The sequence below is a fragment of the Hakea prostrata genome, chromosome 7 (genome assembly GCF_041222555.1).
Source record: "Hakea prostrata isolate BN-2017 chromosome 7, UWA_Hpros_2, whole genome shotgun sequence".
Classification (NCBI taxonomy): domain Eukaryota; kingdom Viridiplantae; phylum Streptophyta; class Magnoliopsida; order Proteales; family Proteaceae; genus Hakea; species Hakea prostrata.
In genome coordinates this window covers 10581162-10592784 of record NC_142606.1, presented here as the reverse complement: position 1 = coordinate 10592784, position 11623 = coordinate 10581162, and the positions used below count along the sequence as shown (strand labels likewise).

Below are 11623 nucleotides of genomic sequence, written 5' to 3'. Positions count from 1 at the left end.
AAGAGGCGGTGTCTCTGTATTTGTGGTCGATGCTAGCACAACGTGCAGTGTTTTTACTCCAACGAGCTATTGATTTGGGAATGTTTGATCGGTGGGCAAGTGCAGGGATGCTGGCCTAATCATTTTTGGTTATTTATATTTGTCTAGTTTTCAAGTTTTGGACAGAGACAAGAACTAGTTATCTCTGATTGTGGATCATCTCTGATGGGGAGTGCTGGCCTTATAGCTACAAAGTATGTGGGGCTTTTGAGTAAAAAATAATAAAACATTGAAAAAATAAATTTCACTACGCTAATCCTGTGGGCCTCCTTGTAATTTGTAGTCGATAGCCATCGGAGTAGCACATAGAGTATTTCCTGTTGGGGGAGACGATCTGGACTTGCCAACTTTTTGGGTTCAATCAACAAGTAAGAATCTAATTTGAATTTTGTTATCGAAGGAGAGATAAACGTATGGGTTCAGTGTTGAGAACCTATTTACCCCAAAAAAAAAAAAGTGTTGAGAACCTGACAACTCACCATGGCGCAAGGGCTAAGGCTCCATTTGAAGGTGGGTGGGATTTTTGGGTTGTGATTGTTGTATCAGTAATCTGCTTACCCTAATTCTTCCCTCCAACCTGTGTCCCTTCTAAACAAATGGGCCCCATGGAAGCCCGTTTTTCAAGAAAGGTGAGGTTTGTCGTCTCAGACTTCCTGCATTGACAATGTTTAATCCAAATCCTCTCTGCCTATGCAGGCTAATTTATAAGGGAATGTTTGGGGGTGGAATGTCATGTTGTGAGTAGCTCATATTAGGCATATTAGGAGTAGAAGGGTCACGAAGACAGGAAAGCAATTTTAGATTATAAATTCGATAGGGTAATGCAAATTGGAGGCAATGAAGAATATGAACTCCAAAACTCCTAATTCTCAGCAATGTGTTGCTTGCGAGAAGGAAATTTATAGGGAAGAAAAACAAATATGCTTTGGTGGGTGTATTTTGTTAGGCAGTCGTTTTCCCTGGCATTTCTGTGTGATTCAACTTTATAGTTCAAAACAGCTAAGACACTGGTGTACGTCTCTGAATTTGATTTGGTAAGTTGCCAGGTGCAGAGATAACAGCCTCTCACAATTTTTGTTATTTGTAGTTTTGGACAGTGACAAGAACTGGCCGACTCTCTGGGTTCAATGAACAAGTAAACTTAAAAATCTAATTTGAATTTTGTCATCTATTGGGTATGGGATGAAGTGTCTGGATGAGAACGATGCAAGGGTTTCAAGACTTTCAGTTTGAGAACCTAACAACTCACAATGACAGCGCTTGGTTGGAGGAAAAGGTGGGTGGGATTTTGGGGTTCTAACTTCGGTGCTGCAAAATAATTGTCTATGGTTGGGATTGAAAGTGGTGATCGAGATTGTTGTGCTGCTTTTTTTTTTTTTTTTTTTTTTTTTTTTTGTTAAAGTTGGTGTAGTTAAAAATAAAATAAAAAAAATAAAAAACGGATTGGTCTGGGATTTTGGGGTGCAATTGTTGTATCAGTATTTTGCTCACCCTAAGTCCCTTCTAAACAAATGGGCCCTATGGAAGCCCATTTTCCGCTTTTACAGTAGATGAAAGCCCATTTTTCTAAGAAAGGTGATGTTTACTTCTCAGACTTCGTGCCTTAACCATGATTCAAATCCTCTCCACCCATGCAGGCCGTCTGCTATGACTACGGTTTATAGGTACGGTAAAAATGAAAAGCGTAGTTCGTAAGGGAATGTTTGGGGTGGAATGTCATGTTGTAGTAGGTCATATTAGGGGTAGAAGGGTCATGAAAATAGAGAAGTTGTCCTACGACAATAAATGTAATAGAATAAGGCAAATTGAGGCAATGAAGAATATTATCTCCTAACACCTAATTCTCCCTTCTGTGCTTCATCTTCTTTTCCTCTCCCCTGTCTCTTAATTGCCATCCTCACCCTTTTGACCTTCTTCTATAGTCTCAAGATACGGGTCCTATCACCGTTTCTCCACCTCTCAACCCTGTCTCTTGGACTGCTCAGGTGGAGAAGATCTAGACTTAAAGTGTTACTGTGAGAAACCTCTTATCGCAGTACAGTGCTGCGCATTAATTGTGCAGAATCGAGCTCAAATAAATTAAGATGGGGACTTCATTAACGACCTGTTTCGAAAAACGAAGTGACAAGCAATATGTGTGTTAAACTGCTTATTTTTTCTCTTCGTTAAAATATAAATGCTGTGAATGCTTTTCATAAAATGTTCTGCTGGGAGATCTAAAATTTGATAAAAATATCTCAACTGTGAAAGCCTCTCAGAACCACTTTTACCCTTATTCCTATTTACAAATCATTTTATCTTACACTCTTATTCCATGTTATTACTTGAAAAATAAAGGGTAATTTTCATCTGGACCCCCTAAGGTTAGGTCAAAGTCACTTTTAGTCCAGTTTAAGTTTTCTTTTGCATATGGCTCCCCTGTAGTTTCAAGAAATGATTAAATAAGGACAAGTTTAACAGAAACTGTTAGTTTAATATTTTTTGTGACGAAAATACCCTCCCTCTCTTTTATTTCAAATTTTTTTTTTAAGTTTCATTCTTTTATTAATAGTTAAACCGTCCCACGAGAAAAGGAGGATTCCGGGAGGGTTTACGGGTCTTGATCTCATCTCATGGTTGGCTGAGAACTGAGAAGAGCAAGAAGGAGATACGAAGGAGAAAGAACAAATTAAATTCCAACAGAAGGGATCCGGCGCCAAACCACAATTTTGCTTTCAAACTTCTCCTTCAGATTCTACGAATCCTTATTGTTGCCGTCTTCTCTGCTTTTATTTATTTCTTAATCTCTCATTCACTGGTAAACATTACAAAACTCGAAGAAACTCTCTACTCTCTCCATCTCGCTCTATATCTCTGAAATTTTCAAATTCAAAATCTGTCGAAACCGCTATTCTATTCTTTGTGCACTTGTTCTCTTGCTAAGCGCACATTAGGGTTAGGGTTAGGTTTCCGTTTATTTCATGATTATCCTCTCTTTAATTGTGCTGCGAATACTAACCTACAGACTCTGATGATTCTGCATTTTTCGTTTTCTTTTAGCTGGTGCTGAAATCCAGCAGTAGGGTTTCATGGCAGAGTCTAGAGTTCCAGGCACTCCTGAGAGCAGCGGATGCAGGCTGGGGTTCTCAATCGACTAGTTCTGCAGTTAAAGAACAGGATAGTTCCTTCCCAAGCCAACATCAGTTGTATCATGAAAAAGGTCATGCCCTCAAATGGGAAGATCTCCAAGGAGGCCAAGGATTGCGTGCAAGAATGTGTCTCTGAGTTCATCAGCCATCATCAGGTGGGATCAATTGGTCTCACCCTTAAGAAACCTCTGTTCCTTATTCTCTTATTTTGTTTCTTGAACTGTTACCGACAATACGGACAACTCTTGTAAATGAAGATCCAAAGAGCACTTTGCTCAACAAAAAATAAAAGAATCGGCAGGATTTAATATTTTTGTTTCTAATTTGATTGTGCAAAGTAAGGATGAGATTACTTTTCAGTTTTTATGAACGATGATGCCGTGGATCAAACTTATTAAAAAGAAACAAAAAAAAAAAAAAAAACAAATAAATTGAAAAAAAGAGATGGTATTTTCGTCATAAAAAATATTAAACTAACAGTTTTTGTTAAACTTGTCCTTATTTAATCATTTCTTAAAACCACAGGGGAGCCATATGCAAAAGAAAACTTAAATTGGACTAAAAGTGATCTGGACCAAACCTCAGGGGGTCCAGATGAAAATTACCCAAAAATAAATTATTGTATTACAAACCCAATTAGTAATATTATTACAGGTTTATAAAACCTTTATTTCTGGGCAAAAGCTAGAGAGTTTCTCAACATATAAGAATAGTTTTACACATGCGGTCTCCTTGTAATGGCTAAGTTGTTATTTGGTATCCATCAGGCACTCTCCTGTTATAACCTACCTTATGATCAATGTTTACTTCATAACCTCAAAACTTATTATATTACTCTTACTTTATTTCTATCATACGAATTTGGGATGATTAAAGGTTCGCAACTTGGACGCCAATGTTTAGGCACTTTTGGCACATGCACTTTTTTTTATTTATTTAATTAATTTTTAAAGAGGCTTTATTAAGCCGGGGGATGGGATATTAACATGCCTTAGCTCGAACCCACGACCTCTTGAAAAAGGTGTTGGTTTGAACCACTAGAACAACTCTGTACATGGCTGGTGCATGCACTTAGCACTTGTATATTCGATGTTCAAGTAGTAGATCCATACATATCTATTTGATGGTTCGATTTGAATCTTTAGATTTGATGACTCAAATTCGAATGTTCAGTTGAGGCACCTCAATGCCGATAAATACCTTCTAACTTTTCAACTACAAAACATAAAAAAATTCCGAAGTTTTGAGTTTTGTCTATGCTTTGCAAAACTTGGAAAAAAACAACTTTAAATTGGGCTGGGTTTTGTCTATACTTTAAAAAACTTCCGAAGTTTTGGGTTTTGTCTATGCTTTGCAAAACTTGGGAAAAAACAACTTTAAATTAGGCTCGTAGTCTATACTTTGCAAAATTTGGGAAAAACAACTACTTTATAACACCTTCAGTGAGGGTGAATTATGCCTTAAGGGCAATGACTATACTAACGCGCCTAGAAGCTCCTGCTTTCACATATAATTGGTGTAAGATAGTAACAATAGATTGATCTTAAAAAAAAATTGAGAATTTTGAGACAGATAAAATGATGATTTTTATATGCGTTCGTTTATTTGATTATTGGATCGGGAGATGATGTTCTCTTCACTTAAAAAAAAATTATATTAATTTTTCCCTTTTCGTTTCTTTTCTTTTCATTTTTTCTTCTTCTTTTATTTATTCATTTTTTCCCCTTCTCTACATGCAAAATTCTATCCCGTCTCTCTGACCTGATCATTCAAAAATCCCAGCATAACAATAGTCACACCAAAACCAAGGGTGGATAAATATAGACACAAAAGGGAACCTTCAATCCAAACTAGACATATATAACCTTCCATTTTGAGTACAAGAGACTTGATAACTACATGCTGCATTGGTTATCATCATCACATGATGAACATGATAACAAACCCTATGCTTATTTATTTATCTATATAGGTATGGCTTATTTATTAGGAAGGTAACACAACAGATGGGGGTGCATGGATGGAAAGAAGAGTTAATTAGCATTGGATGAAGATACTCTTCCAGCCAAAACCGTTGCAGGAACGAGCACCGGAGCTAAAGCGTGTGTGTGCAACACCACTGCAACCACCCTGGTTGTAGAGAGCAGCAGATTGGCCATTGTAGGTGAACTCATACCCTCCATGCTGCTTTATTCCTGAGCATCCACACTTGCTATACCTCTCTGCACGGTTGTTGCAACCAGGTCCACTCCATACTGTTAATGAACTTGCGTTCACCACATCACTTGCCACCGCTATCAGCACCACCACTGCTATCACTGCAGATATTGAAAACTTGCTGGAAACCATGGCAGCTAGCTAGCAGCTTATAATTAAAATAACTAGTTCTAACTGGCCGGCCGGACGAGGTGGTGGAGAACCGGAGGTGGAGCTAGTACTTAATGGTGTTCTCCTCCAAGGCTCTTCTGGTCATGGCTATTTAAAGGCAAGGTTCCCATGCGTGGCCAAACCAGGTGTCTCCACCAACGCACGCGGTGGCCATGAACTGAATCCAAGTGGAACACGTATTTCTGAATTCAGAGTGTAGAACTTACAGCTTCGTACAAAAAAAGAAAAGAATTGTGTTGGTTGCACTTTGGAGTCTTACATTCTCTATTTTGCTTGAGTCATGCGCATTCAAGATCGTGATCGTTGATAATTTTTAAACATTAAAAAATTCAATATTTGTGTTTAATGAACTCACTTGGGGGCATTAGTATAAAGTTTCCCTTAGGAAGTAAATCGTGATGCGCGCAAGCTGGCCCGAATGAACCTCAGTTAAAAAAAAATAAAACATATATGTTTTCTAAATTGTGTTTTCGATCACAACGGTGCAAAAACAGGCGGTAAAACCATTTCTCCATCCTCTTGTTCTCTCTTTTGTTTCTATTCGGTATGTACCGAAGCCGTTTTCTAGAATTTGATACGGTACGGTTTCAGTTTCAGACTATGTACCATCGGTGTATACCGTTTTTGTACCACATTGAAGATTAGCTTTATAATTTTATTTAAAGTTTAAACCCTAATAACTTATAACCAGAGGTTTGCAAGCAGGATAATGATTTATCATGGGTACACGTAGGTTTTGCTTCCTTAGAGTGCTGAAATTTTCGATAAGTGAGCCAAGCATTGTGACATTAGCAAGTGTTGCTGTGAGTATGACGAACAACAATTCTCTCCAGTGGTAAACTAAGTTGGGGATTGCTTGCAGTTACTAGATTTGAGGATATATATGACTTCCTATAACCTCAATCAATCTTAATAGGAACGAAAGGTGAAGGGGGGAAATCATCTATTAATAAATTAACAAGCATTACAAATTAGAAGTTTAGAAGAATGGGTGTTTTAATTGAAATCATATCGAATTGTTCCGTTTTTGTCGTATCGATTTTATATCAAAACTGTATCGAACCGTTTTTAAAATACCATTTTCATACCGTGCTATATAAATTTAGTACGATACGGTTTAAGTATGATAGTTTGAAATGCGGTATGGTATTGACACCCTTAGGTTTGAGTCATGCTTGGAAAAAAAAAGACGGTTTAGGTTAAAGTTTATAAATGTGTTTTATACAATACAAACTTCTTTTAAAGATAGTATTGAGAATATTGATGAAATACAATGGATAGGACATGAAGATTTTTATAGGGAATACTTGTTGAATGTCTTGTCAGATGAATTTAGATGTTCAATATAGAAAGGAAGAAGAATTATCCAACACTATCTGTACTTTAGATTTGTTGAAGATCTCAAGATACAAATCTATAAAACTTTAAATTCAAACTAGTTACTGAGAAAATGGTTATCTAATTTAAAATAAATTTGAATTTTATTTAAACCCACCTATAAATTTGAATTTTATTTAAATTATAGTTTGTTGGGTAAGTTTTGGATTACTTAAATGTCACATGGCACAATCCTAATAGGGAATTGCAAGGAATTGTAGAGAAATGAATTACAGAGGATGTGAATCCCATTAGGATAGAAGGGTCATATGAAAATCAGAACTAATCCAATGAGGCAATAAAGAATATTATCTCCCAACTCCTAATTCTCCCCTCTCCATGCTTCTATCTTCTTCGTTCTTCCCCTATCCCCTGTCTTCTAATTGAAAATTTTGAAACAGAGAGTAGAAATTGATTGATCGAAAAAAAATTAAGACTGGATCATTTTTATGAGTTTGGATCAGGCGATGATGTTGTCTTCCCTTAAAAGCTTTTTTATATTAAAAATTTCCCCTTCTTCTACTTTTTTCCTTTTTCTTTTCCTCTACATTTATAACTGTATCGATCCCGTCTTTATCCTACCTGTTCACTCAAAAATCCTAACATAACAATAGTCACATGAAGGGTAACTGCCATGGATAAATATTAGACAAAAGGGAACCTTCAATCCAAACTAGATATATAATACCTTCCATGCATTTTGGTTACAAGAGACCTGATTATTACAAGCTGCATTCCTGGGCATCATCAATGATCGTCATCTCATGATGGACCTGATAACAAACCCTATACTTATTTATTTTGCATCTATCCCTCCCTGCATGTATATATATATCTCATACAGGTAGTATGGCTTATTTATTAGGTCGGTAACACAACAGATGGCCGGTGCATGGATGGAATGAAGAGTTGATTAGCATTGGATGAACATACTCTTCCAGCCAAAACTGTTGCAGGAACGTTGATCGGAGCTAATGCGTGTGTGTGAAGCACCACTGCAACCAGCCTGGTTGTAGAGAGCAGCAGCTGGGCCATTGTAGGAGAACTCAAACCCTCCATGCAGGTTTATTGCTGAGCATCCACACTTGTAATACCTCTCTGCACGGTTGTTGCAACCAGGTCCACTCCATACTGTTAATGAACTTGCCTTCACCACATCACTTGCCACCGCTATCAGCACCACCACTGCTATCACTGAAATTGAAAACTTGCTGGAAACCATGGCAGCTAGCTAGCAGCTTAAAATTAATATTAACGAGGTGGTGGAGGGCCTGAGGTGGAGCTAGTGCTTAATGGTGTTCTCCTCCAAGGCTCTTCTGGTCATGGCTATTTAAAGGCAAGGTTTAGGTTCCCATGCGCGGCCAAACCTCGTGTCTCCACCGACACACGCGGTGGCCATGAACTGAATCCAAGTGGATCACCCATTTTTGAATTCAGTGTAGAAGTCGGCTAGCCATGGAGGATAAGATGTTCTCAGTGTTCACATTCAGTGTTCGACGTGAGCTGGAGAGATAAGTACTGTTGACCAGTTTCATTGGTAGAACCCTACCACCACACCAGAATCGTGTTGGTTGCACTCTAGCCATGGATAATAGCCATATGCCCTCACTCATTGGTCTGCCCGTGTCAGGGTAGGTCAGGTTAGGTCCCCACTTATGCAAGTAGATGGACAGAGATGATCCAAATTCATGTGAGACCCTTTGGTTAAACTAACCATGCATCTTTGCTGTCACTGTTTTCTGTGAGCAGATCTTGCTTGGGAAGTGTGTATCTTTGGATGAATGCCTTGTGAATTCTACCCATTTAAAACTTGGTTTAATTCATCTTCAAAGAAACAATGTTTTCTATTCACTTAAGTTGATTATACTTACATGTGATGTTTTGAGTGCGTGACTAGAATTTAATGAAATTCCCGTGGCATTCATCGACTAATGTACTCCACAAGCACCACCCCACAAGCACCACCACGTCAAACACACAAGGTGCTAAGAATTTTGCTGCTAATGTCATTGATGTGGTGGTGCCTAACTAACATTGGATGGATACCATATGAATTCTATTAATAAATCTCAACTCCTAAAAACTACCATCGACACAAGTAAACAGAAATTTTTTTTTTTTAATGAACCAAAATATTGAAATTTAAACCAAAATATTGAAATTTAATAGAATTTATGTGGCACAGATTATGCCACAAGCACGAGATAGGTCCTTTGACAAAAAAAATAGTGCAAGATAGTTTGTAGGGTTAATTCACTTTGTTCCATCATCTGCTGCCGCTTCACTCTGCTAGCAGGGGGTTTTCTCGCAGTATGGCAATGATAATTTTTTCCCCTACCCTTTTTGGAGAGGAGACAATTTGTAATGTTATTCTTTATTCTAAATCTACTGCAAATAAATAAGTTCTGGTAATCTATTTTCTTTTCTTGCTCTGTTTCATGTAGGAGGCTTTTCTGAAATTTGTTGGAAAACCTGTTTCAATCTTCTGCTCAAGTCGAACTGTAAGTTAACACTTTTATGGTTACAGTTTATTCGAACTTTAATTCATACCACTCGTCAATCTAGAAAATGGTGAACCTTGAACCAAACAATGCCTCAGATTTATGTTGCCACAGGAGGAAGAAAAAAAAACAAAAAACAAGCCGAGTTCTTGTTTTCATACTGTGTGTTAAATTTTAACGACTTCATTTGGTTTTGAGTAGATTGACCTTAAAAAAATAGAGAATTTTGAAACAGATAAAATGATCATTTTTATATATGCGTTCTTTTATTTGATTATTGAATCGGCAGATGATGTTCTCTTCCCTTAAAAATAAATTTATATTAATTTTTCCCTTTTCGTTTCTTTTCTACATGCAAAATTATATCCCGTCTTTCTCTTACCTGATCATTCAAAAATCCTAGCGTAACAATAGTCACACCAAAACCAAGGGTGGATAAGTATAGACACAGAAGGGAACTTCAATCCAAACTATATATATATATATAACCATCCATTTTGGGTACAAAGAGACTTGATCATTGCATGCTGCAGTCCTGGGCATCATCAATGATCGTCATCTCATGATGAACATGATAACAAACCCTATGCTTATTTATTTATTTATTTGCATCTCTCTCCGCATATATATAACAGATGGGGGTGCATGGATGGAAAGAAGAGTTAATTAGCATTGGATGAAGATACTCTTCCAGCCAAAACCGTTGCAGGAACGAGCACTGGAGCCAAAGCGTGTGTGTGCAACACCACTGCAACCACCCTGGTTGTAGAGAGCAGCAGTTTGGCCATTGTAGGTGAACTCATACCCTCCATGCTGCTTTATTCCTGAGCATCCACACTTGCTATACCTCTCTGCTCGGTTGTTGCAGCCAGGTCCACTCCATACTGTTAATGAACTTGCGTTCACCAAATCACTTGCCACCGCTATCAGCACCACCACTGCTATCACTGCAGAAATTGAAAACTTGCTGGAAACCATGGCGGCTAGCTAGCGGCTTATAATTAATATTAACTAGTTCTAACTGGCCGGCCGGACGAGGTGGTGGAGAACCGGAGGTAGAGCTAGTGCTTAATGGTACTGTCCTCCAATGCTCTTCTTGTCATGGCTATTTAAAGGCAAGGTTCCCATGCGCGGCCAAACCAGGTGTCTCCACCAACGCACGCGGTGGCCATGAACTGAATCTAAGCGAAACACGTATTTCTGAATTCAGTGTAGAAGTCAGTTAGACATGGATGATAAGATATTCTTAGGGTTCACATTCAGCAAATTACGTACGACGTGAGCCGGCGATAAGTACTGTTGACCCGTTTTCATGGTAGAAGTAGAACCCTATCACGACGTGAGAATTGTGTTGGTTGGAGTCTAGATCCTCTCCACCCAGGCTGCTTATATAGCCGTACACCGACACTCGTATGTCTGTGTGAGGGTAGGTCAGATTAGGTTCTCACTCATGCAAGTGTGAGTGAATGATTGTATGGGCAGCTTGGGTAAAGATGATCCAAATTCATGTGAGACCCTTTGGTTAAAGTGTTAAACTAAATACACGTATTTGCAACTGTTATGTGTGGGTCACATTACGCTTGGGAAGTGCATAATGTGGCATGGTGTCCATCTTTGGATGCACACCATGTGAATTCTAGTAAGTCTGAGTCATTCACAACTTGGTTTAGTTCATTTTTATATTTACTCAAGTTGATTGGATGTGCACATTGTGTTTTGAGTGCATGACTATAATTTAATGAAATTCTTATTCCGTCCATCCACCGATGGATGCCACAAGCACCACCTTATCAAACACACAAGGTGCTAAAGATTTTGTAAAGCTAGTGTCATTGATGTGGTGCCTAGCATTGGATGGACGCCATGTAAATTCCATCAAATGTTAACTATTGAAAACACTATCGGCACATATAATCAACTCAAGTTAAAAGAAAAAAAGAGTTTTTTTTTTTTAATGAATCAATACATATTTTGAGCAAAGTGAGATTTAATAGAATTTATGTGGCATCCTAGTGTAGCAGATCTGCAAAATTAAGCCAAAAAGTAGTGCAAGATAGGTTATAGGTCTGATTCAATTTGTTCCATCAACTCTTGGATTTTTTGGCGACAAGTTCTAAATATTTAGTATAAAAATTAAGGTACAATGAAAGGCGTTTAGCTTCAAATGCGCAATACTGAGTAACCTATGGT

The 11623-nt window shown here is 37.9% G+C and overlaps 1 protein-coding gene across 1 annotated transcript; it reads right to left on the bottom strand.

Annotated features, from left to right (window-relative positions):
- Window positions 1-10099: 10099 nt before the first annotated feature.
- Window positions 10100-10411, bottom strand: LOC149009675 (antimicrobial peptide 1-like). Its single transcript, XM_089162369.1, has one exon. It carries the CDS (start codon window positions 10409-10411, stop codon window positions 10100-10102), a length of 312 nt encoding a protein of 103 aa, XP_089018495.1.
- Between the last annotated feature and the right edge of the window lie 1212 nt (window positions 10412-11623).